The following is a 25,737-nucleotide window of genomic DNA, read 5'->3' as shown; positions in this document are numbered from 1 at the left end:
TTTTTCCTCTTATCAGGTCTTTATTCCCTTATATATAGTGCGTGTACGTATAAACTACAATACATTGCAATGTTGATGTAAGAGACTGAGTGCACGGAATCACTCCGAAAGAAATTCGCACGTCGGGTCACTTTACACTCGAGAATTCGATTGGTACTTCGGAACCTTTTACCGCCGAAGCATGACCGCCAACCATTTCTCCGTGTACAAGAGAAGTAACTCTAAAGAGAAACCTTGTGAAATACAGATTTTCCGCATCAGCATTGAAAGGGTCCTTAAGAATAAACGCGATTAGATCATAACTCATTAAATTGATCTTCTAGTCACAGGTAATCTCCCTTGACCTTACCAGAACATTTCTATAATTACAGCGACAATAATTAATAATAATATAAACTGCTATCTATGTTAATACTCAATGATGATTTATCAATCTAATGTTCGATGATCCGAATAATAAAGCCTCGATGACCTTCCGTGTTGGCTAAATAACGTCGTTTACACCTGCCATCCAACTCTCAAGTACTGATATGGGAATACCGTATAGAAATTTACGGAAATACAGATGTTCGATATAATGTCTTTAGTGTGGAACATAGCACATTCAATTATACTTAACTGTAACCACCTACTGTTCATTTAATTTCAACACGGCATTTCAACAATGACGCAGTGACAACAGTTTTTCTAAATAGTCAGAAATTCATGAATTAAATTGAAATAGGAAACTCGAAACATAATATCACTATTATTCGAGAAACATGTTATTTCGTCCTCATTGTGAATCACACAATGACAAAGACGTCAATGAGATGTTAATGCGAAGAAAAGGAACAGCTTTGTCCAATCTGTAAAAAGAATACTTGACCAACCCAACTTCGTTCATTCGTAAAGCTCTTTTGATTTCTCTAGTAACAAGTGCGATACTACACACGGCATTGCGGTTGGTTCTAAATTTTACTGTACATAGTGGAATTTTCATGTGCATATCGCTGGTATACGATCTTTACTAACAAAAAAAAAGAACAATTATTAAAAAGAAGAAATCTTGACAGTATTTGAAAATTCATTACATGATCATTACTGACATCGCTTTCAGTCGTGGGCGATATTAACATTGTTCTTCCTCCACATGGCAGTGTCGACTCGCTAATAATGGTGATAGCCATTTTTAGTCGCCCTAACTACCATCAATGAAAAAACTCACGAACAATATCCCATTCACCGTAGAATAAAACTGCGCAAGTCACGGAGAAGCTAATTGTTTAAGCTATTACTTTATAAAAATAATATTCTATGCCTTTCAGTTATCATCGGCATCGTCATCATCATCAGAAATATACTTTTTCGTTACTCTTTTTCTGCGTCCACCCCTACCTTCTCCCTTCTTGCCTTTGAGCTTGATCTTCATTCGAACACTAGAATCCGCGTCCGATCCATCCTCGGCTTCGGCTGTAATTAAAAAGTATTCATGTAAAAAATTAAGTTAAAATAATATAATACCATGTTTTTTTATTCTGTTCAAAATAAATATACCCTTATCGTCTTCGGAATTGTTTCCTTCTGCCTCAAGACGCTGCCTTGCATTAACAAAGACAGATTGTAGCACAATAGAATCCTCGTGAATTAAAGATGCTTCTTCGTTATAAATCTGTGCGTTCTTACATAGCTGCATAAAATCCTTTTCGAGTTCGTCGAAATCATTATACTATAAGTTACAAATACAGATCGTTATAAGTTCAGAATTTATATTGAAAAGCAGAAAAGATTATTTAGCAAGTGGAGGATATAACTTACTTTGCCTTCGTCTATTTTTTGAAGAAGTTTGTTTATCGTTAAAGGTTTCTTTATGATTTCGTAATAATCCGGTAGTTCTCTTCTAGATGGGAGCTTCATAAATGGTTCACTTAACAATCTCCCATCTGTACTATCAGTATAATTAACGACTACCATAATCAATTTTTTCATACTCCTCTTCAATTTTGGATCAATAGCTGCTGCGCCTCTTCGTTTCTTCGGCGTTGGTTCATCGTCTTCTTCCCCTTTCTTTTTGCGTTTACGCGTCTTCTTCTTCTTCTTGTCATCCTCTTCCTCTTCTTCATATTCTGCACCATCGTCGTCAATAGCCTTTAGCCATTCTTTCTCGGTAAGACTATCGGTATAATCAACTTCTTTACGTTGTCGAGAGCCTCTACCCAAAAATCGCTCCTCATCCTCTTCGTACGTCCATCTTTCAACCTCGTCGTCATCTTTGACGAGCCAATCGGGTAATTCGGCTTCTTCTAACAATCGAGATTTCCGGTTCGGCCCCAATTTGGCTTCTTCTCTTCTCCTCTCAAGATCTAATTTCTGGAATATTTCAAATTCTCCTTCCGTTCTGGCAATCATTTGATTCACTGTTTCATCATCTGGCACTTCGTTCTCTTCTTCATCTTCGGCATCATCCTGATGCAAGATACTTTGTAAGAATTGCTGGCGCTCTGACCCTGTCGACTTTTGATCGAACATTCCAGCTTGGATAACTTTTTCGTCCATATTTAGCTTGTACCTAGCAGCAGCTAATATTCTTTCTTCAACAGAATTCACTGTCATTAATCGAAGTACACGGACCTCATTTTTCTGTCCAATACGGTGGGCTCTGTCTTGCGCTTGCAAATCCTAAAATGACGAAAACTCTTGATTCTGAATAAATGTATTTTCTTAAAATAGTATACTGAAGGCCATTTTCATTAAAAAATGGTTTATAATAAAATATATGCAAATCAAATTAACCTTTAACTTCTTAATAACTGAACAAGAACAGCCTAATAAATAATATAATTAAGAATGATAAACTTACTTGATGAGGATTCCAATCGGAATCGAAAATAATAACTGTGTCTGCAGCTTGAAGATTTAAACCGAGACCACCAGCTCTAGTTGACAATAAAAAGAGAAAATACTCCGATCCAGGATCGTTGAACTTTTTCAATAAATCCCCTCTATCCTCAGCCTTTGTCGTACCATCTAATCGAAGATACATGAAGCCACGCCAGCCAAGATAATCTTCCATAATCGTCATCAACTGAGTCATTTGACAGAAAAGTAATACTCTGTGGTTTGTTGCTTTCAATTTTGGAAGAATACGATCCAACAACTCAAATTTGCCGGAAGCTCGAAATAGGTCAGGGCTATTAGATTAATGAATAATATTATTAAAATATGCAATAATTTTAAGAGCATGAATTTATCAGTAGGAATATTTACCCAGTAATCACGCCAGATCCTTGCGTTCCAACATGTTCACAGTATTTTTCTTCTATAGCTTGGAACATGAAAGGATGATTGCATAGCTTTCTCAGTTGTACAATAGTGTTCATAAGGGCCTTGGCACCGCCTTTGCCTTGCTTGCCCTTTTCTGAGCCATCGGTCAAAAGTACCCCTTTACTTTGCATATGCCTAGATGACAAAAATTACAAGATTTAGACAACACTCCGGTTAATAAAGTAAACAATTACTAGTAAAATGTGCGAGACTTACTTATACAAAACTTTCTGGAGACCGGACATGTCACATTTAATAATGTATTCAACCTTGTCCGGCAATTGAGACTCGACTTCTTTCTTAAGACGCCTAAGCAAAAATGGACGCAACACTTTATGCAAGCGACGGATGATCAAAATCGTTTCTTCTTCGTTAAGCTCTACCTGCAAATGGGAAATACCGCACCGTATTAGTGCACTATTTTTGTTAATGCATACCTCACACTAAACGCACCTTTTCACCAGTTGTTGCAAATGGTGCATTAAACCATTGCTCAAATGTACTGCAAGACTTGAAGATGGACGGAAGCAAAAAGTTTAGTAGAGCCCACAATTCCGGTAACTTGTTTTGCAGGGGTGTTCCAGTTAAAAGAAGACGATGAGGAGCCAAATAATGAGTGTTTAAAACTTGAGTAAGTTTGCAATGATGATTCTTCATACGGTGGCCTTCGTCAATAATCATGTACTTCCACTGAAGTTTAGCTAATACGCCCTTGTCCTTAATAACGTACTCGTAAGTTGTCAGAAGAACATTGAATTTCGTCGCTCGCATTTGCGACTGAATCGCCCTTCTTCCAGCAGGAGATCCCTTATACGACACTACCACGACACTGGGTGCCCATTTTTCGAACTCCAGTACCCAATTTGACAGAGTCCTAAAGGCGAAAAAGTATTCTATATTACGCTGATGTACATAATACATATATAAACATTATAAAACCATGAAATCGTCTGAATCCCTACTGACTCCTTTAATCAAGTTTAAACGTTAAAATAGGTGAGGCTTATTTATGAAACGAGTAATGAATACTTCTTCAAACTTAAGGAAAAAAAAGTTTCTTACGATAAAGGAACGATGATGAGGAATGGGCCATTGACTTTCTTCTTTTCCATGAGGTACGTAACGAGAGCAATCGTTTGGATGGTCTTACCAAGACCCATCTCATCCGCAAGAATTCCATTGAGATTATTATTGAACAATGATACCAACCATTCCAAACCCTACCCAAAAACAATTACTCATTAATATATGGTAGCAATATGACAGACGAAAAAATAATTGTATGACTGATAGATACCTTAATCTGATACTCCTTTAGTTTACCATTAACCATTATAGATGCTTGTTCAGTAACGACTTCATGAACTGTATGAGCTATACTATAGTATGTTTGTTCTTCGGTCTTATATTCGTCGTCCTCTACTTTGGCTTTATGTATTGTTTTCTTCACTTTATCTTCTTCGGAATCACCGTGACCTTTCTCTTTGTCTGAAAGAGAATTATATTTTTTAAATCAATTTCGCAGGGTATTTTATTCTCCTCAAAAAGAGAAGTTTGTGTACAGAACGTGCTATCTAACTTATCCTCACTTTCGTCGTCGTCATCGTCATCATCATCTTCACTGTCTGAATCAATCGGCTCCCATCCAGGATGAGCTTCCAAAAAGGCTGATAGTTGACTCATCAGTGGGGCATCATCCCCAGTTAACGTACGGCCGCTAGAAGTTTCAATAACACCAATCCGAACGTCATCGTTGGATCCGCCATCCTCACCACCCTCGCTATCCCGCAGCTTCTTCTTCTTCTGAACATCGAATAGTTGTATTATTATGAACACTTACGTGAAATTACAACGTACGAATAACTAGTAAATGAAAGAAAAAAAACCAACCTTTTTACGTTTTTGCTCTTCAACCTGCTTTCTTTTTTGTTCTATCTTATGTTGTTTCACCATCTCCGTGAGATTACTTATGTACTCATCAGTTTGCGACAACAGGAAGGCCAGACGTTTATCTTTCTTCTGATCAATCAGTTTTCTGTAACCCTCTTCATCTTCAGCCATAAGACGGCGCATACGTTCTTTCTCAATTCGTTCCTGCTCCTTTTTCTGCTCTCTTTCCGCATTAGCATGATAATTAAGAACGGCTTTATTGAGACGTGCCAATTTGGCAACATTGTTGCGATGAAACTCTTTGAAGTCCTTGCCATGCTGAAGTACCGAACTGAGGAATTCCTGAATAGAACAATTAAAAGCATGTACAAAAGTTCTGAAATTCAAAACTATCGGATTAAGGTACAACGAAAACTATTGAAACCTACTTGATGCTTCTGTCTGCGTTTGCGTTCCGCTTCTAGCTTCTGTTGCTTCTCTAGTTTCTCGGTTGCTCTGGCTTCTCGCAAACCTTGCCTCTTAGTACGTTTATACGCCTTTACGTTTACGGCCGTCTCTAATGTCGTGTCTTTCCGAGTACACGCAATAATCTAGAAAAAAATATAAAAAACAATTTTAAAAATGATAAAAAAAAACATAAGAAAAAATTATCAAGCGGTTTCTCCTCTTACCTCTGACCTGAGCTGCCGTTGGAAGTTCAATACCCTTAGCATTCTCAATTCAATTTGTGCTTGAATTCGAAGATCCTCTGGCATGTTAGTTGGCAAATTACTGAGTTGTTCCATCCGAAGTGCAATACGCGCTGCAACCCTACCATCAGGAAATTTGTGTTGTTATTCATGAATGTTGCATTAAAAATATTCGTCTTTTCGATGCTATAAAGAAAATTTTCATAAAGGATAATCATACGTCAAGAAGTGTTCTTATAATTGCGTATGGATTAAATCTCTTCTATTCTTACCTATTCTCGCGTTCTTGCAATATTAGAAGTGGATCGAGGCCGGCTGGCTTTGGCACGCTGGTTACCCTATTCGTTTTTGGTCCAGGCTGAGGTTGTTGTTGCTGTTGAGGTGTTTGCAAACCTGGTCTCGGTGTCCCGGCTGGTCCTATGACAGGTGGCCCTAGTATTTGTGGACCGGTAGGTGTTACAGGACCTTGGGAGGGATCCATGGGTCGTGGTCCCATACCTGGAGGAGGAGCTCCGCCTATTTAGACCCGTTTTTTTCTTCCGTCAGAACCGATCTCGGGATCAATCTACTCTACTTTGCACGACAATCGACTTCTAAGCGGCCAAGATTTTTATCTTCAATCAACTAATAAACACGTTTCTGATGTGTTAACTTGGAGTTAGGAACTACACAATAACTGAACAAAGGAGAACATACGTGCTTTAATTACGGGTTCACGGAATTAGATGTGTCTTCGTATGCAAAATAATTGTTGAAAAATGCAGAAAAATATTGCGCAGTCCTAAGCGTATCGCTGTACCACGTTGTACGCGTACAAATAATTCACATTGCAAATGTAAAAAAGTAACAAAAGTTAGAGTAGACACCCAAAGTTTCTGGGAATGAAAATCAACAACGGCATTCTGATCTTACCTTGTATAGCAAGTGCCAGTTGCTGGGATAATGGTTGATTTCGTGCCAGTAGTCGGTATGCCATTATCTGTACACTGCAAATTATAATTGGTATACGTTCAACCCAATAAAATCTAGAGAGTATCTCTTATCTCGCAAACTTATCAACAGATTAAGTTAAAATAGTTACAATTCAGTGGAAGTATATAGCTTAATATACAGGTTTAAAACATTTTTAAAAATGAGCGGAGAAACAGCGATTGCCCAGTAAAGCACCTACCGAAGTTGCTGCAATTGCTGTGAACTAAATGTTTGCTTTTCTCCCATACTACTTCCTTGGCGAGCTCTCAATGCAAGCAATTGCGAGTAACGAGGATCTTCTTGCAAACCTTTTTCTTCCATTGAGTCAATAGCTTTCTGAAGCGCGTTTAAATTTTCTTGACCAGGACCCGGTGGACCAGGCGGTCCTCCAGGAACGATCTGACCTGGTCCTGTTTGACTCATTTGATTGACAGGTCCACCAGGGCCCATTGGTCCAGGTCCTCCAGGTCCTATCTGACCTTGATTTTGACTTCCGGGACCCATTTGAGTTGATCCTGCTTGTCCAGATGGCCCGGTAGGTCCCATTGGACTGCTCGCGCTGCCAGGACCTATTTGTACGCCAGATCCTCCGGGTCCCATTTGACCACCTGGACCTCCTGGTACCATTTGACTACCTGGACCCCCAGGTCCCATTTGACTTCCGGATCCCCCAGGTCCCAGTTGACTATTTGGGCCAGCAGGTCCCATTTGACTTCCTGGACCACCTGGTCCCATTTGACCTCCTGGGCCTCCTAATCCCATTTGATTTCCAGGACCACTCGTATTTATCTGGCCTGCCGGACCACCCGGTCCCATTTGACCTCCTGGACCGGCAGGTCCCAATTGGCCCCCAGGACCACCTGGCCCCATTTGACTTCCTGGACCTCCCGGCCCCATCTGGCTCCCTGGACCGCCCGGTACCATTTGATTTCCTGGTCCTCCGGGTCCCATCTGACCTAGAACTCCAGGTCCCATTTGATTCCCTGGACCTCCAGGCCCCATTTGACTCCCTGGACCACCGGGCCCCATTTGGCTCCCTGGACCTCCGGGTCCCATTTGACTTCCAGGACCGCCAGGGCCCATTTGGCTACCTGGACCTCCAGGACCCATTTGGCTTCCTGGGCCTCCTGGTCCCATTTGGCTCCCCGGACCTCCGGGCCCCATTTGACTTCCCGGACCACCAGGTCCCATTTGACTTCCTGGACCACCAGGTCCCATCTGACTCCCTGGACCTCCTGGACCCATCTGATTTCCTGGGCCTGCCGAACCCATTTGATTTCCGGGACCTCCCGAACCCATTTGATTTCCAGGTCCTCCTGGTCCCATTTGATTTCCAGGCCCACCAGGTCCCATTTGACTGCTCGACCCCATCTGTCCACCTGGACCTCCTGGTCCCATCTGTCCTTGTCCTCCCGGCCCCATTTGACTGCCTGGTCCCATCTGCCCCCCTGGACCTCCAGGTCCCATTTGTCCACCAGGTCCTACCGATACCATTTGTCCTCCTGGTCCACCCATGCTCATCTGCCCTCCTGGCCCTCCCATTCCAATTTGTCCGGAACCATTCGGTCCCATCTGACCAGGGCCATTATGACTCATCTGTCCTGGTCCTCCTGCCCCCAATTGGCAGGTTGGTCCTGCAGGTCCCATTTGTCCTCCCGGACCTCCTGGTCCCATTTGGGTTCCGGGACCACCAGGACCCATTTGCCCGCCCGGACCACCTGGTCCCATCTGATTTGGACCACTTGGTCCCATTCCATGACTATTGGGAGCACTCGGTGGAATCTGGCCAGCGCCCATATGACCTGGGCCACCAGAACCCATATGGCCTGATCCCGGTGGACCTGACAAATGTCCTGGTCCTCCAGGAGCCATCTGAGAATTCTGTAGTCCTCCCTGACCCATTTGGGCCGTGGAGCCAGTTTGTGGTCCTCCGGATCCTAATTGTTGGCCGGATCCACTTTGTCCCAAATGTGGGCCACCTTGAGGACCAGTTCCTTGCCCCATATGAGGACCTCCCTGAGGACCGCTTCCTTGTTGCCCCATGTGAGGACCTCCCTGAGGACCGCTTCCTTGTTGCCCTATATGACTCCCGGGACCCATTTGTCCCGACCCAGACGAGCCTATTTGACTCATGCTTATTGGCCCTGGACCTCCTGGCCCCATTTGCGACGGTCCTCCTGATCCCATTTGCCCTGGTCCTGCAGGACCCATTTGACCTGGTCCTGGTCCATTCGGTCCCATTGGTCCTGAACCGTTTGGTCCAATTTGCCCTGGACCAGATTGAACCATGTGTGAGCCACTCTGAGGTCCATTTGGACCCATCTGTCCTGGTGTCATAGATCCCCCGGGCCCTTGTTGCGATCCTGGCCCCGCTGTCCCGGGTCCTCCTTGCCCCTATAAAGAAAGTACAAGAAATTTTATTCTAAAACTTCAGTACTCATTTTAATAAACTCTACCAACAATTAGTTCCTCCCCATTTTATATTAACAAATATTGAGGACGACCACATACATGTGTTACAGCTTCATCAAATATAAACGTAATAACAAACTGCCTATCACATAGTGCTCGCGTCTCCCTCTTCATCCGAATGGTACCAATGTCATGAGCAACGCATTTACTTTTGTCGTTATGTCACTGATAATAGGAAACGCATTGCAATGTCACGTTTCGATAATGGCTTCTGAACATATTAAGGCTCTAAATGTACGTTAAACTGCGAGTGGAATTCGTTTACTTCGCATTCACATTTTAGTTTCTCGTAGGAATAATTGCCCATTGTCAAACATAAAAAAATCGATAACACGAGGGACAATTCAGAACTATTTAGAACAATTTCAATCATTTATTTTCCTTGTCATTCTTTAAAATAACTAATTGTGTCATCTAACATACAACAGTAATAGTAACGTGTTGGAAAATAAAATTAGGACCTGTTCTATGCTTAAGGAGAAGTGAAACACGTCGAGGAACTTGATCGACGTCGATAAAGAAAATTTTTCTAAATGCCTACGTTACCGACGTTCGTTTTTATATTGATACCTGTGTCGAATTATATTGGGTATTGTATCAAATGGCAAACTCCCCCTGTCGTTTTCGTACAATAAATATCAAGAAATCGAAGTAAAACTCCAGAAATCCCTGGATTCATGCTTTCTGGGGCCCTAATTGACTGCAGAGGGACCACCCTGCGCCATCTGTGATTTCCAGGTCAGTTAAATTTTCACTCCGAGACCTCGTATTCCCATCGTTTTAGCATAGAAGCGCATACGACACTTTTTTTGCCTTTATCCCGTTCAAATGCGAGTTTATCGATTACCAGAGTGTTCTAAATTGTTGTAAAATTGTCCTGACCGTTTCGTTTCTCATATCAGAGCGTTCGATAATTGTATATCGATCGAAATATGAGAGCCTGACGCCATTTTGGTTCTGGTCTGGGCTAAGTTAAAAAAATTTTTCCATAAATCCAAATTTTGAATGTGTCAGGACATTCTTAGATGATCAGGAATGATGTGTCAAAGTTTCGGACAGTTTGGTCTAATACCCTTTAAAAAAAGTGTTGTATTCGAATCGACTGATTTGAAGGGGGTTTCACTTCACCTTAAAGGTTGCTCTTTTGAGGAATCCGTTCGTCATAAAAGAGCGCAACCTTGGGGAAAACGCGATCGTAATCTTTATAACCCCTATCAGTGTTCAATGAAGCCGCGGTTATACGCGACTCTTTCCATCCTATCAGCACGTCGCTACGATTTTTTATTTGAGTCGGATATAATCGCTATTGAGTTTTTCTTCCACGAGTATCGATATCTAGATTTTAACACGTTTTCACTCGACTGGCTCTCAACTCAATTCATTTCTAAAATCCAGGATTACCTCTAAATATTGAAAAGGTAAGTTTGAAACAGTATCCAGCCGGTTCCAGAAATCAAAACGATTTCCATGGTTGCGACACCAATGAAGTGAATTAATTTCAGAAATCGTTCAACCTATAAACGCATATTAATATAAGTAATACCGCACAGATACTACACTGTCATTGTTCATTTAGAAAAACTGTTCGCCAAAAACACTAGTCCTTTGTAGATCTCCATGCCCACGTAACGCCGATATCTCACGGGAACTGAACCGTTACATATAAACGTTAAATCTAAAAAACAGTAACAGATCTTATAGAAACAGACTACGGTCATCACTTGCGAAACAGCCTCGGCATTTATCTATCCTGCCGAACCTAATTTGCACAAAGACTTCGGTAACGAACAGTACAAACTGGAAGTTGATATAACCAAGCAATGGTAAATTAACTAATTAAAAAAAAACGTTCATTTCATGACACTAGTTTAAAACAAAATTGTTGAAACATAATCTTCATACACATACAAAAACCATGGTAAGTGATACTATAATTTAAGTTACGCTTCCTTTGGTTTCTATTACTAAATTATTTAAAATGATCATACTATCACTATTATAAATTATCGTAAACAGTTCTAGGAACTGTAAACTATGATTTCATCGACTATTATCAATTGACATACGTTCTTTTAGTAACTATAACTAAATGTTTATTTTTCAGTGAAGCACTCCTCATTCGAATTAATTGAAACGGTAACACACGGTCGAATTATTTCATAATGAGCTTCGACATAAATGCAAAAACCATAAAGACAATAACAGAGTAGTCGGGTCACAAGATTCTACACATACGGAGACCGACTCGGTCTCCGTAGTGCTAGATAATCCGGCACTGATCCGGAATTATCTCTGAAATTGACCGAATCAGATATCAGGGTTTCACGGCCAGGGGGGAGTCGATTTAAGTTACCGCGAGTACTGCACTGATCCGGAATTATCTCTGAAATTGACCGAATCAGATATCAGGGTTTCACGGCCAGGGGGGAGTCGATTTAAGTTACCGCGAGTACTGCCGGTCATAAATGATAAAGGATCAATGAATCGTCTCAGAAGAGAGGAAACGATCTTGCAACGAGCACGACGGATGTCCGGCCCGGCTACGATTACTAGAAGGCATGCCGAGGACACGTGGCTTTTGCTCCACCGAGGCGTGCGCAAAGCATGCGGCCTCCGTACACAAACAAAAACACTGCACCAACTCACTTCTGACACACGTCAACCACGTGCTCCGAGTCCTGCACCTGAGAACTTGGGCACTGGCGATTTCCCTTATCTATCCGCACGCGGCAATCGGCTTTCACGTGACAAACCGATGCATTTCATCGTGAACAACGGAAGTCTAAACGGCTCTGAAAATACGTCATCTCGCGGACGGGCGTCACTCCTATCAGCTGGAGGTTTTCACCGAGAAATGCCTGACTTGCGTGCGCAGATACCATTGTATCTCGTCTTAACCCCTAACTTAACCTAAACTTGCCGATTTTTCCAGACGGTTATCGCGTTAATCTCTAGACACATCGAAGATGAGACGGATATAAAATGAAATTCCGCTACATATAAGGTTATGAATCGTTATGACGCGATCGGGATATAGCCTAAAAAGTCGAAATTTGCGAAGGCAAAGTTCCCTCGATGATTAACAAAGACATTGTCTGTATTAAAAGAACACGTGGCTTATGTATTACATGTTATATTAATGTAGTCATGTCGTGGAAGAATTCTGTTATATTCAGACACTTCAGTAAATGGAAAAGTTATTAGAGGGAAACCATTCTTGATGATATATAATGGCTCAATTTGAACTCATCTTGTCGTATCGTCTGTTAAAGAGCGGTTTTAAATGAAAATATAAAAATGCTTCTAAGTGACAATTTATCTCTGGCATTAAAGGCAAACTGATTCGATCAGTTTATGACTTCTTATATTATAATCAAAACTGATGTACTAAAGCAAAAAAATTTTCCATTCTTTTCAACAAGAGAAATCCATTAACTGATATCTTTACAATTTTGGGAGACTAGGCAGATTCTTTTAATAACGTTAGGTTCATTTCCAAGGTTCCCACGATACAAGCTGAATTTGGAGTTATCACTCAGTGATAGTGGAAATAAACTGGTAGTTCATTATTATTAAGACGAATAGAGATGCAAGTCGGAAAGGTGGGGAGCGAGGTTCGCACCATAAGTAGTGAGCTTCCCCGAACAAGACCTTACTTCGACAGAAGCGTTTGAATAGTGAACTATCGTATCGCGTGAATGTCCTAAGAATTCGCGTCAACGTCAATTTTTAACCTGAAAGTTGAGCAACATTTTCTTTTGAATTTTCCTCATTATGGGTACCACCGAGAACATCGATCATTGCTATGACTTCGCCATGAAACTCACAATTGAATCGGGAGAGGTGAATATTTTTCAACTCATTCTTGTACTTGTTTTCTAACAACATTCCTAAATTGATAATACTAATCTCTTAAACTTTATATTTTGAATGTTATATTACCGGGAAATTGAACTTAATTTTGCATGTCATCTTTATTAAGAGTGTTCTATTTATTTGGGTAGATAATGCAATTTTATCATTGAGATTAAGTGCATGAGTCCTCGATTCTTCGTTTTAATTTAATTGATTGAAACATTTAAATTACGTCAGTAATCAACTTAAAATATTCCTATTATTATGCCTACACTTTGGTTATGAACGAACCTTATTAGAATGTTCTTATTCAATTTGCTTTGCGTATGATTTTAAAATATGTATATGTTCTAATCAAAGTAATAAATACAAACTTTGAGCCCTATTCATCACTTTACCTACAACATATACCCTATTAAGGTTTTTCATTAATTTAATAAACAGTGTAGGCATAACTCTTCAGTCATCAATAGGCAGTCATTAAAAAAATTTAATATTTTATATTTTTAATTATTCTTTGTATAGATTATTCGCAATGCTATTCAAAGCAGTAAAAACATAGAAACCAAAGCCGGAGACTGGGATTTAGTAACGCAATACGATAAAGAAGTGGAGGAAATCTTAATTTCTGGATTAGCCAAGGAGTTCCCTACACACAAGTAAGCAAAATTTTACATTGTATAATTTATCTCCCGTAACCCGAGGTATAGGTTGGACGAATACACGTGCTGCGGTTACTCTATTTTTATCCGCATAGTATATGAATAATGGATAATGGATGACGTGTTAAATAATTTTAACAAGTAAACACTCTTAATTGTGCAAAAATAAAAATCGAAATTTAAATGAAATCTGGGACAACTGCGTGTTCCAAAAATGAATTAAGCATTTCCGTTAAAAAATAACGTGCCTAATTTCTACCTCTTAGCTAATTTTATGACATATTTAAGGTTCATTGGCGAGGAAACAGTATCGTCTACAAACCATCTGCCAGATCTGACAGATGCACCCACGTGGATCATTGACCCAATTGACGGAACAACTAACTTCGTTCATTCCTTCCCTCATACCTGCATTTCAATAGCTCTAGCAATCAATAAAGAACTGGAAATTGGAATTGTATATAATCCTATTCTCGAGCAACTCTTCATGGCCAGAAGAGGACGTGGAGCTCACCTAAATGGCAAACCAATAAAGAGTTCAAAAGTTGAAGGTAAATATTATATACTTTATCACTATTAACTATTGATTTATCAACCACAGGCAGACCAGTTAGAAATCCACTGAGAAAAAACAAATTAAAATTCCAACAAATAGATATATTGAAATGGCCAAATTGTTTCTAGATCTTGAAACGACATAGCCACTGGTGTTTCTTTTCTACCGTATCAAGTTATTAAAAACTAATCACAAAATAATAAAAATGATTAACCAACCTGTACCCTAAATTTTACATTCTGCATGAAATATTCTTAAGTACGATTAACCACGTCCTAGAGATAAGCTCCGTCTATTTTAACTTGGTAAATTTCGCATTGCAGAGTTATCGAATTCTTTAATCTGCATCGAAGCATCGTATGCCACAATAAAAGACATCAGAGACATCATTCTGGGAAGGCTGGAAGCATTCGTTTCCATTGCTCATGGAATAAGAACGCTAGGATCAGCTGCTCTAACGTTATGTCACGTGGCGATGGGTGCTGCAGAAGCCTATCATACCGACAATCTAATGCCGTGGGATGTAGCAGCGGGCGTTCTTATCATCAGAGAGGCCGGAGGAACCGTGATCGACACAAATGGTAAAGAAGACCGATTTTTATTGGGAAGAACGCGAATTTGTTCTTTCCTTCTACGTCAATAGAATTTTCCTGATTCATAACCGGGGTTTTTATGTAACAGGTGGGAATTTCAACGTGATGAATCCCAAGGTGTTGGCAGTTGGGAATCATAAATTGGCTCAAGAATTGGTGAAGCTTATCAAACACGCAGACGCGAAGACACAGCAAAAAAGGCTGACCTCGACACAGTAAAAAAAAATCTGATGCTCATTGTCGCTCTGGAAGCGAAACAATGATTCGATACTAGGATTAGAGATAAGGATATTTAAATCTAACCGTGCAGCAGGTCTGCTCTCAACTCGAAATTCCTCCGTTTGATGTATAACAAGAACTAAAAAATTAATGTAACCTTCTTGAAACTTAATATTCAACCGAAGCATCGAGACAAGAACAAGTATTTCACTGATGAAGCAGTAGCAATTGACTAGGGAGTAATTGTGCGTCAATTCTACAGCAAACAACGAATTTGTAAATGAAATAGAGTAAATATAATAGATAAACGTAGTTGCTTTAATAATGACTTAATTTTGCATTTTTACGAACAGTATTATTATTCTGATGAATATGCGATACTGAGCTACTTTAATTGATTAAAGTTTGTTAATATCTCGCCTGTATGATTGTTCTCGCGCGTGATAATGGTAGTGTCACAAGACGAAGTAATGATTAACTTAATTAATAAATCATTTCAAGGAAGACGTAGATATCGGACGTTGTAGAATTAAAATATTGAGAGATTAAGTAATAAAAGATAAAAATGTGTAAAACTAAAGTTGCAAAAATGTATTTCCTATCTTACCCTATTCAAATTCCATTGCTACTAGTTTGCTTATATGAGTTTTCAAATCACAAAATACGCCAACAGAAAATTCCGTTAACGTTAAAGGACCATTAAATGTATGATCAAAGAATGTCATCTTTTTCATTTAATTCCTTAGTATTTTATATACAAATATAAATATCCTAACTGTATCGAAAACACGTTTGAATAAAAAAAAAAGACTTGCGGGCGAAATATCGAGCTAAATAATCGCAGGTGTTAAGAACCTTAACCATGAATGTAACCATGAAAGGTATGATCAAAGAATGTCATCTTTTTCATTTAATTCCTTAGTTCAATAAAAGAGTATGGAGACATTTTATATACAAATATAAATATCCTAACTGTATCGAAAACACGTTTGAATAAAAAAAATAGACTTTCGGACGAAATATCGAGCTAAATAATCGCAGGTGTTAAGAACCTTAACCAAGAATGTAACCATCGTCAGATAAGATACAAACTTATGAATCTTTCAAAATGGCCAGATTGGCGTGTTCACTGTACTTACGAGGACGTATATCTTTGTCGTTGATAATAAGAGTGTTACAAACCGACCCTAGCTCAGTCACACCAAAGAACTTCTTGGAGTCAGAGAAAATGACAGAACATCACGATATCGAAAAATACTTTCAATTTATCAAAGACTTGACGTTGGAAGCAGGGGAGGTGAGTCACAATCCACCAATTAAAACGATCGAAAAAGTAAAAAGTGTTATTTCACAAAAGAACCATCTATCAAACTTGACACATTTCTGGTATGTTTTAACCTCATTCCTACATGCGACTGTTTCCTTCGAAACATGAACTATTAACAGTATAAAAACTACGTGCAACGAGAGCTAATGACATTTAGTTGACGTAGTAATATTCCCCGAACTTAAAACAAATAATTTTGTAAATCAGCTGTAAAGCTTACCATTGCGCATTTTTATTTCAATGACCATTTTCTAAATAATATTGAGGTTTTAGACATATATAATGTCTAATTTAGAAGAGTCGAGAAATTTTTACAATATCAGCACGTCACAACATTAATCAATAATATACTAAACTGTGTAAAGACGATTCAGAAGGGTTGTAAACTTTGGTTGAGACAAAAAAATGTGCATTAAAACCATAGAAAGTACCGCAATTGAGAAAAGGATTGGCTACATTATATTACATTTTCCTTGATTTAACCATTTTTAACCGCTCTACTTTTGAAAAAATTGTATAAATCTGTAACTAAAATTGAATAATAGAGATTATGGTAGTCTGTATCATTCCGCGAAGAATACTTGCCAAGTGAAATATTTAACGCTGAACATACGGCAACGATTTATTACCTGTCACCAAGTCTAGACAGTAAGATTGCAGTTATGCGACAAAACACATTCAAAGATGTCATCGAGTCTCTCGCATGTTAACAGAATTGTAATCTCCTCCGAGTATCAAACAAAGCCAGTGATTTGTAATAATATTTACATCTTTTAAGTGTGTCACTTAAGAGATAATTTATAATATAAAAACAAGTGTGTCAAACAAGGAATAAGTAAAAATAAATTATCAATACATGTAACCCAGAAATAACAGAAATGCGAATAAAATTATTAATCTACAATTTCTCCAATTAAAATGATTATCAAATTGAAATTCGTAAATATCACTGTCACGTTATAATATACACAAACAAGTGATATCCAGGTTAAATATTTTTCTTTTATCCAAAGTACACTTATCATCGTACATATAATATGAAAAAATGGAAAATAAGACCGTCGGTTCCAGTAAAATCATTTCCGGTGCGTTCAAATTTCCAATGCATCCAATTCGATGTTTTACCTCGTTTAAGCGTATTATTCTGTCAATAGTAAATACTCTGTATTACTTTCCGTTGAAAATTTCTGATAATACCCTACGTATAAGGCATTAGGTATCAATGGTCAATACGTTTATCATCCGGTGCAAACTTCAGATAATCAAGAAAGGCTTCGAAGAGAACAAGAACGTCAAGGCTAAAAGTGGCATCTCGGATTTTGTAACCGATCAGGACAAAAAAGTCGAGGAACTCTTCATCACGCAAATATCCTGCACGTTCCCTGATCACAAGTAAGTTGATGACCATACCATTAAAGCATTAACATGCCTTTGTACTGAGAAATATTCCTTGCATATCAAAACAACGATTCACAGGATCCGTGAAGATATTAAGAAGAATGCCGATGTAATTCAAAGTTGAACATTTCAAAATTAATGGAATTCAAGTATTTCCCAATTTCAGAACAATGTTTTCGACATAGAAATTATCGTTACTAATGTGAATTCTGCTCGTATAAACTACATCAGAACAGTATTTCAGAAGCATGACCAGCATGCACGTACACATCATTCTAGGCAATTTCATATAATTATAAATATGGGGTGCTAAAGATTTATAGGAGAAGAAACGGTTGCCGGTGGACCGCTTCCAGAATTGACGGATGACCCAACATGGATCATAGACCCAATAGACGGTACCTTGAACTACATACATTCGTATCCACAATTCTGCATATCGGTCGCCCTAGCGATCTGTAAAGAACTAGTAATCGGAATCGTGTACAATCCTATCAACGGCGAGTTGTATACCTCGAAAAAGAGCGAAGGCGCATTCTTAAATGGAAAGCGAATATGTACTACCACAGAAAAAGGTACCGGTTTACGAATAAAAATGAATACATACCACGAGAGAATAAGCGAAACATTCGAAACATACCACATGACCGGATGGACTTTTGACATTTTCCAGAACTGAAGAATTCTCTGATATTAATTGAGCCGGTAAATGCTCACTGGTTCCCTCATGGCAGTGATATCAGTCATGCTCGAGTAGCAGCTCTCGTTGATGCAACTCAAGGGTAAGACGATATATTAACCCTTTTAGTGCCGGGCGAAAAAGAGGTGCTTATGCGAAGATAACCGGCTGAATTTTACGATTTTACTAGGATTTGGAAAAAGCTCATAAAAACCAAACGAAAAGCAATATTTACATAATTCAAAAAGCAGAGTATTAAGGACAAAATAGAGAATAAAACCGTGACGCTAATTTTTCTATATTCATTGAAAATTACATAAATAACAAAGGTATAAGTGATAAAAAAAAAAGAAAAATTGAGTTCTCTTTTTCAAAACGTAATTGCACATAGGAAAAGTCATCTTTTTATCATAAATTTATATAGACCGTTTATTGCAAAGTATATACTTTAAATTTCCAATATTTTTTTAACAAAATAAGTAATATTGCACAAGAAACAAAAAATAACTCCAAGGCACATGGTAGGCGCCGGACGGATTATCTCATCCGAAACAAGTAATTGTTATAGGTTATAGGTTGATATAGGTGTTGTTATATTGTTATTTTAATTCTCTCATAATGAAATTAGACTATTCATAACGTATTATAAATTTATTTTGAGATAGAGATCTCTCGCAAAGCGAATAGTAAAGCGCTACAAGGTGCGGGCCGATATATCGGCTCTGGCACTTTTCGCCAGTGCAACGAGGGCCGATATATCGGCCTCCGGCACTAAAAGGGTTAAGCATAGTAAGGTTATTACCAAAAACGTTAACCGGAAAATATTTGCTTTCCTCCAAGAATAAGTTTGTTAATACAATGTTTTTCCTCGTATGGCTCAGCTCGAGATCTTCAGGATCTGCGGCCTTGGATTTAGCTTATATTGCCAGAGGCATTGCAGACATGTTTACTATGGACTTCCTGAAGCCCTGGGACGTTGCTGCAGGAGTTCTATTAGTTAGAGAGGCCGGTGGTACAGTAATCGATACAAAAGGTTGGTGAAGGATTTGAAAAGTACTTAATGCAGTTGAATTAATAAACGTGCTATCCTAGGTAAGCAACACAACCTCATGAAACCCAACACAATCGCGGCAGCTACTAAGGAACTTGCATGTGAAACGTCCAAGTTAATCGTAGACACGGATTTAAAAACACAGCGGAAAAGGCTGAAGAGGACTTGAACGGATCATTACCCACCGATTAGTTCATTACGTTATGCAATTATTTAATCTTTACGAACAAGTTATCGCACTGGAAATCTATGGGCGCTTTACTGGTTCCCGAGTATCCTGGACAAGCATTCTTCTAGCATGATCTTGTACATAGCCTTCAAAGTTCGTCACGTTCACAGTAACAACCTCGAGATATTTAGTCATAAAGACTCTGTCGTAAATCTGTAAAAATTGTGCCTGGAGGTAGACAATTAAAAATGCTTCGTTTTTCTGAGAAAAAAGTTAAACCATGTAACGATATAATGTTCTAGAAGACTATGCTATTATGAATAAAATATTACTTCAGAACACTTCAGGAGTAGTTTTTTCTGTTTAACCGAAAGCATGCCACTATCCTGTTTTATGGAATGTTGTTTGCAGTAAATATGCAGAAATAAATATTCCGAAAGAGATTGCAAGAAATACGGATATTTACCCTCCTACGCCGCCAGACGACTTGGAGTTCATTGATCGGTTAATTAAATACAAAGAACGATTAACAAACCGGAAATTACAAATTTAAACTTAACACTAATGTAATAGAAACCTTATTATAGTAGTCACAAAAATATCAGCAAACTATTGCTGACTACTTTTGATTCTGAAATAAATTACTTTTTAATTTGTTCAGTGTTCAAAGTCACGATTCAATAGAGCTGTAATGAGGAAACGGAGGAGCAGTGCTATCTAACTATGCAAAGAGAGTGGAGATTGCAGTATATGGTAATTTCAGTTTAACGGGAAACAAAAGAGTTTCAACGAAAAATGCAAACGGCACACGACATCGGGAGAATAAGGCAGGCGTGAAGCCTTCGAGAGAGGAGAATGTAAATCAACGTTATCCAATGTCCTCGTCTTGATCTACGTAGATCTGGATGCAGAGAGCTCAGTAGTTGATCGCACCTTTTCCTGAGTAGACCAGAGATTCGTTCTCGGGTATTTCCTGTTGAAACCGCGATGACGAGCCACGAATTAGATGCTTATTACGGGTTTGCGTTGAAATTGGTTCAAGATGCCGCTGAGGTAACACATAATACTAACAAAAATAATTATACATGATAAATGGCGTATTATTTTTATCATAATGAACGATAGACCTGAATAACCTATTTACGGAATCCATCACGTGATCATTTAATATTATTGTCCAGAATTGTGATAACTATCTTTCCTTTGAAGTTTCACTTTCTAGGGTGGAAAATATAGAGGAAATTTCGACACCTCTAAGTTATCTCATGTAACATGATTTGTACGTAAAAGATATTTATGAAATCGTTGCTTTAAAAGTTTAATTTTATGTAAGGTACTGAAAAAAGTAACAAGTGGCATGAAAGCTTTCAACGAAAAACTTGGTGCATGGGATCTAGTAACAGAACACGATAAGAGGATAGAGGATATCATTATTGGGAGACTGAAGCGAGAATACCCTAAACACAAGTAAGTAGAAACATCCTTGAATCAAAATGCCCTAAAGACCTCGTCACCCCATCTTTCCACATACGACTCACCGTATGAAAATCGAATACAATAAAGTTGTATATTGTCCGTGATAGATTTATCGCCGAAGAGTCAGTTGGACCACAATTACCAGAGCTAACCGATGATCCAACATGGATCATAGATCCAATCGACGGTACAATGAACTTCATTCATAATTTCCCTCATATTTGTATCGTGGTTGGCCTGTCCATCAGAAAGGAGATGGTAATTGGAATCGTTTACAATCCTATGTTGGAGCAACTTTTCACAGCGAAAAAGGGCCAAGGTGCATTTCTAAACGGTCAGCCAATCAAAGCATCCAAAATTCAAGGTAAAGTGTGAATTTTCCTGTACAAAAACAGCTTCCTCATTGGGCTTGAGATTTCAGATATATCGAAAGCGCTAGTCTGCATGGAACCAGCATTTATGAAGATTGACTATCTTAAGGACTACATGTTAGAGAGATTCCAAGCATTGATTGAAAATGCTCACGGGTATGCAATTCGTAGAAACAAGAAAAAAAGACTTTCGCACCTAACGACCACGTAACATTTTATAACCCTTTTTCTGTTTCTAGACTTCGGGCTCTTGGAGTAGCTGCCTTGACTTTGTGTTACGTAGCCTTGGGAGCCATCGAAGCGTACCACATCGAGGGTCCAGCTATCTCAACTTGGGATATTGCAGCAGCATCTTTAATCATCACCGAAGCTGGAGGAGTCGTCATCGATCGAGTAACAGGTACTACGAAGTAAACGCATTAGTTGCGATGTCAGAGAACTCACAAAACCCCTATGTTTAGGAGAAAAAGTGAATCTCATGAACCCTCGAGCAATTGGGGCCTGCAATGAAAAGATCGCCATCCAATTGAGGAACATCATTCGAGAGGCCGATCGCCGAGTGGATTCAAGAAAAAAATGAATTTTCGGAAGATGCTTATAATTTGCTTCCCATTAAAATGTCTGACTTATCCTTCGTCTTTTATTTAACAACTCCACATTTTTGTATTCTCTGCGATGCTCCGGCGTCATAAAATATTTCACGAAAGATTTCAATATACAAGATCAACGAATGTCAAATACGTTTCGTAAAACACTTGTCCAAATATGGACCGGTTAATTGCGAGTGTTAGTCAGAAGGAAACCAGAATAACTACATTTGCTTGGCGGAACTATACATTGACATAAAACGACCTTCGTATAATCGGCAAATCACAAGGAACTGTCTACACCTCAAGCTGCAAGACTTTCACTCAAATTTTCTCATTGAAAAAGGTCATGCAGTTCATTAGAGAATTGTAAGAAGTTAATCTTTAAATGAGCTGTTTTTATTGTTAATAACATTAGTGAAAATAACCATAAAATAGTGAAACAACTATAGAATTAAACAGACACTCTACTTGAATCACGTTATTGCCGTTGATGCCGTCTATTTACATGCTAGAATACGATTGAGATAAAACCATGCTCCGAACGACTGTAAACTGCACATCCACCTCTGGTAGTGTTACGGAAAAAATAAACGCATAGAGCATTGTAATTTATAAAATAAGATACACACTTTACAGCTATAACATCATCAGCTAGTACTGAATTTGTGAAAATTATTATACTTATTATCATTGATAGTCAGGTCTGATAAGAGCAAATTTAAGAAATGATATATAAAAAATGTTACAGTCGTCAAGCCATAGTTGTTGCAGCAGATCCAAAGAAAAATACTCTGACTAAAAATGATCATTATAACGAATTATCAAGGAGAATACTAGGGAAAAAAATATAGTTTGGACTGTCACAGAAATTCTATAATTGAACTTTCGAGTCAGTATTGAGGACAGTGTAATAAAGCAAAAGAATCCTTTGTATTTATAGACATTCCGATATGGATAATAAACGTGGTGCCATGACGTTCCTTTTTGCATTCACATATTTCATTAATACAATGCTGACATTGCTTTTTGCATTTATACATTTCATCGGTACAACCAATAAATAACATAAACCAAATTGGCATCTTCTGTAATTCCTCATGATGCCAATTTTTCTGTATGTAATGAGGAACTGACATCTTCCTTAATGGAAGACTTACCAAAATATACCCAGAACAAACTGGCACATAAGTCAAGCTTTTTAGAGATTATTAATGCTTTATGCTCCAACTTCTGCAAATATCAGGAAAATCTCAAACTAAGAAATTATGTAACAGTTATGTAATACTAACAAGTATTTTTATGGACAAAATGGCTTTTGCAGTTTTTTGCAAGCAACTACATCATGTACATTATACAATTTTGTTTGTGAACTTTTACTAAGTATCCTTAAAAACGCAAAAAGAATCACTTATCACAATTACTAGTAAACTGACGAAAAAATGATGTTAGAGTTTTCAAATTCATTTCTGAGTGTCGCTGGATAAAAATAATAAGTACGTAATAGCAGGCTGTAACAGAATGTATATTTTATTTTAAAAATGAAGAAGATAATTATCATGTGGTAACTGATGCCTAGTATCTCAAAATTATGACTTTACGGAACATAGTCAGAGAAATATTAATTACAGAAGAACAGTAGAATGATGAATGGCCTTACAATCAATAGGTCCTTTAATTTTTTGAATTATGAACTCAAAGCACTCAAAGCAGGTTCAAAATGCTCTAAGAAACTAGTTTAGCGTGCATTTGACCAAAAGAATGATTAAAACTTCTTAATTCTACTGTTTAAAATATATAAAACAAGAAATTATGTACATTACATTGTAATGTAAAATGGTAACCACATAAAATGCCTAACACATTTGTATTAATATTAAAAAACTATGGCCAATGAAATATGGTTATTCAAAGCGAAGCTAACGAGACAGTAGGAAATTCTTTATGATAAATTGCACGAGGGAACAGACTATAGTATATTACCTTTATAAAAATTTCTGAAATATAAATACATCCTGTTGATTTGAAAAGAAAGGCATACATCTCTTATTCACATTTTAAAGCACTTAGAAAAGTTACGTTTCTTGAAAAAAGGATTTGCTATACACTGCAAATATCATATTGGAAATTTAATATTTATAAACTTCAACTGAATTTTGAAGAATCAGTACAGCAACGGAGAATAACACAACATTAAAACTGTTAATTATATTTATTTACGCAATTCATAATTATAATACTCTTAAATTTATTAAAAGTTGCTTACCTGAGGACCCATATTGGGAGGCATTTGCTGAGGATGAGGAGGATAATTTGATTGCTGCGGTGGTGGTGGCTGCTGCGGAGACTGAGATATCGTAGGCCCACCAGGCGGAGGCGGGCCACTTTGATACCCTTGAGTAGGACTATGAGGATGATGTTGCGGAGGACCCATTGGACTGCCCTGAGGATTAGAAGGAGATAAGGCTTGCTGAGGTGGACCCATGGGACTTGGGGCTTGAGGTGGTGGCATAGGAGATGATTGTGGCGAAGGACTCGCCATGTTGTTTCTGTCAGACTCCAGTTTATCCAGTAAGTGATTCCTATTATCATATCACAAATCTTAGTATATATATTTAATAATTTACAGATAAAGGCTCAAATTACAAACAGCCTTCATTTTAAATGAAAATTCCTGACACTATCGCTTAATACCTGAATTTAACAAACTCCTTCAAAGTACTCCAAAATCAATTTTTACGAACTATTATTGCATGTACAAGCTATATTCTCGATCGGTCCGTTTTTATATTAAAGTAAACGTAATATTTAATAAAATCCCACACAGAATGAACTTTTTTGAAGTATCATGCCATGTGAATACTTTAGAATACGGAGATTCGCTACTGTCCTAAATTCCACATTGTATAACGCCCAAACATTCAAAGAAGTACATTCTCGGGGAACGGTCTCTTACGACTAATTCTTGCCAAAGTAAAAAATATATGAAGCGGAAAAAAGAAAGCAACATCCTTCAAACAAGTGACTTCTTTGTAGAGTGTAGCGTTCTTCTACCATTGAAAATTTCATACATACTGTTTAAACTTTTAAGCCGACGGGGCGTGAATGACTATCGCCGAAATTTGGTACAACCATCCGAAGTAACTGTGTCACTTCGCACTAAAATGACAAAAACTGCACCGTGTCAAGTAACACCGCAAGATAAACGCCACCGGCCATTTTCTGTATGGCATCTATATGCTTCACTACCAACTTAAAAATATGGCCGCCAGTTCAAATATTCGTCAGGATTTGTGTTGGGAGCACTAGGGCAGGGTTGGGGAGAGATGCGTTGAGAAATTCCTCACGGGCAGGGTCGCGCGATCGCGTCCTGTGCTGCCCTCTAGTGATTAGTGTGGGCGGCTAACATATTTGCCTCCTGTTACCCTTCAGTGGCGGCGCAACTCATCTTTGCTAGAAATGAGTTAC

At 38.4% G+C, this 25,737-nt stretch overlaps 4 protein-coding genes across 8 annotated transcripts; 3 read left to right on the top strand and 1 right to left on the bottom strand.

Annotated features, from left to right (window-relative positions):
* On the bottom strand, positions 1-25,487 carry LOC105697038 (ATP-dependent helicase brm). Of its 5 annotated transcripts, none has more exons than XM_012419986.2 (18): positions 25,345-25,487; positions 24,536-24,851; positions 7,054-9,248; positions 6,795-6,868; positions 6,155-6,398; positions 5,865-6,003; positions 5,622-5,783; positions 5,194-5,535; positions 4,893-5,106; positions 4,601-4,791; positions 4,366-4,523; positions 3,757-4,177; positions 3,520-3,686; positions 3,247-3,438; positions 2,840-3,170; positions 1,798-2,658; positions 1,537-1,708; positions 1-1,452 (listed from the first exon to the last, which is right to left on the bottom strand). In XM_012419986.2, the coding sequence occupies exons 2-18, from the start codon at positions 24,809-24,811 to the stop codon at positions 1,304-1,306; spliced, it is 6,288 nt and encodes a 2,095-aa protein (XP_012275409.1). In that variant the 5' UTR covers positions 24,812-24,851; positions 25,345-25,487; the 3' UTR covers positions 1-1,303. The 5 variants fall into 5 exon arrangements, with proteins under 5 accessions (XP_012275409.1, XP_023289074.1, XP_012275410.1 ...); XM_023433306.1 differs by having other exon boundaries at positions 4,893-5,103; XM_012419987.2 differs by having other exon boundaries at positions 6,155-6,380.
* On the top strand, positions 12,970-15,791 carry LOC105697040 (inositol monophosphatase 1). Its single transcript, XM_012419990.2, has 5 exons — positions 12,970-13,169; positions 13,707-13,840; positions 14,132-14,394; positions 14,723-14,980; positions 15,081-15,791. Exons 1-5 carry the CDS (start codon positions 13,101-13,103, stop codon positions 15,209-15,211), a joined length of 855 nt encoding a protein of 284 aa, XP_012275413.1. The 5' UTR covers positions 12,970-13,100; the 3' UTR covers positions 15,212-15,791.
* Positions 15,965-20,179, top strand: LOC105697039 (inositol-phosphate phosphatase). Its single transcript, XM_012419989.2, has 6 exons — positions 15,965-16,508; positions 17,797-17,930; positions 18,252-18,511; positions 18,610-18,718; positions 19,497-19,648; positions 19,708-20,179. Exons 1-6 carry the CDS (start codon positions 16,320-16,322, stop codon positions 19,833-19,835), a joined length of 972 nt encoding a protein of 323 aa, XP_012275412.1. The 5' UTR covers positions 15,965-16,319; the 3' UTR covers positions 19,836-20,179.
* Positions 20,727-22,311, top strand: LOC105697041 (inositol monophosphatase 2). The gene is made up of 6 exons (XM_012419991.2): positions 20,727-20,888; positions 21,169-21,302; positions 21,419-21,675; positions 21,733-21,838; positions 21,922-22,082; positions 22,144-22,311. Exons 1-6 carry the CDS (start codon positions 20,823-20,825, stop codon positions 22,260-22,262), a joined length of 843 nt encoding a protein of 280 aa, XP_012275414.1. The 5' UTR covers positions 20,727-20,822; the 3' UTR covers positions 22,263-22,311.
* Positions 25,488-25,737: the final 250 nt, after the last annotated feature.

This window comes from Orussus abietinus, unplaced genomic scaffold (genome assembly GCF_000612105.2).
Source record: "Orussus abietinus isolate OABI.00-Male unplaced genomic scaffold, Oabi_2.0 scaffold663, whole genome shotgun sequence".
Lineage (NCBI taxonomy): Eukaryota > Metazoa > Arthropoda > Insecta > Hymenoptera > Orussidae > Orussus > Orussus abietinus.
Note: the sequence above shows the minus strand (reverse complement) of the source record. Positions and strands in the feature narration are given on the sequence as shown.

Coding starts and splice junctions, on each gene's coding strand:
- LOC105697040 (XM_012419990.2), top strand. CDS start 13,101: ATGGGTACCACCGAGAACATCGATCATTGCTATGACTTCGCCATGAAA. Junction 13,841..14,131: donor AAGGAGTTCCCTACACACAA/GTAAGCAAAATT, acceptor GACATATTTAAG/GTTCATTGGCGAGGAAACAG. Junction 14,395..14,722: donor AAAGAGTTCAAAAGTTGAAG/GTAAATATTATA, acceptor TTCGCATTGCAG/AGTTATCGAATTCTTTAATC.
- LOC105697039 (XM_012419989.2), top strand. CDS start 16,320: ATGGCCAGATTGGCGTGTTCACTGTACTTACGAGGACGTATATCTTTG. Junction 18,512..18,609: donor ATGTACTACCACAGAAAAAG/GTACCGGTTTAC, acceptor GACATTTTCCAG/AACTGAAGAATTCTCTGATA. Junction 18,719..19,496: donor CTCGTTGATGCAACTCAAGG/GTAAGACGATAT, acceptor CGTATGGCTCAG/CTCGAGATCTTCAGGATCTG.
- LOC105697041 (XM_012419991.2), top strand. CDS start 20,823: ATGACGAGCCACGAATTAGATGCTTATTACGGGTTTGCGTTGAAATTG. Junction 21,839..21,921: donor TTGATTGAAAATGCTCACGG/GTATGCAATTCG, acceptor TTCTGTTTCTAG/ACTTCGGGCTCTTGGAGTAG. Junction 22,083..22,143: donor CGTCATCGATCGAGTAACAG/GTACTACGAAGT, acceptor CCCTATGTTTAG/GAGAAAAAGTGAATCTCATG.
- LOC105697038 (XM_012419986.2), bottom strand. CDS start 24,811: ATGGCGAGTCCTTCGCCACAATCATCTCCTATGCCACCACCTCAAGCC. Junction 6,004..6,154: donor TTGCAAGAACGCGAGAATAG/GTAAGAATAGAA, acceptor TCCTGATGGTAG/GGTTGCAGCGCGTATTGCAC. Junction 5,536..5,621: donor AACGCAGACAGAAGCATCAA/GTAGGTTTCAAT, acceptor TGTTCTATTCAG/GAATTCCTCAGTTCGGTACT.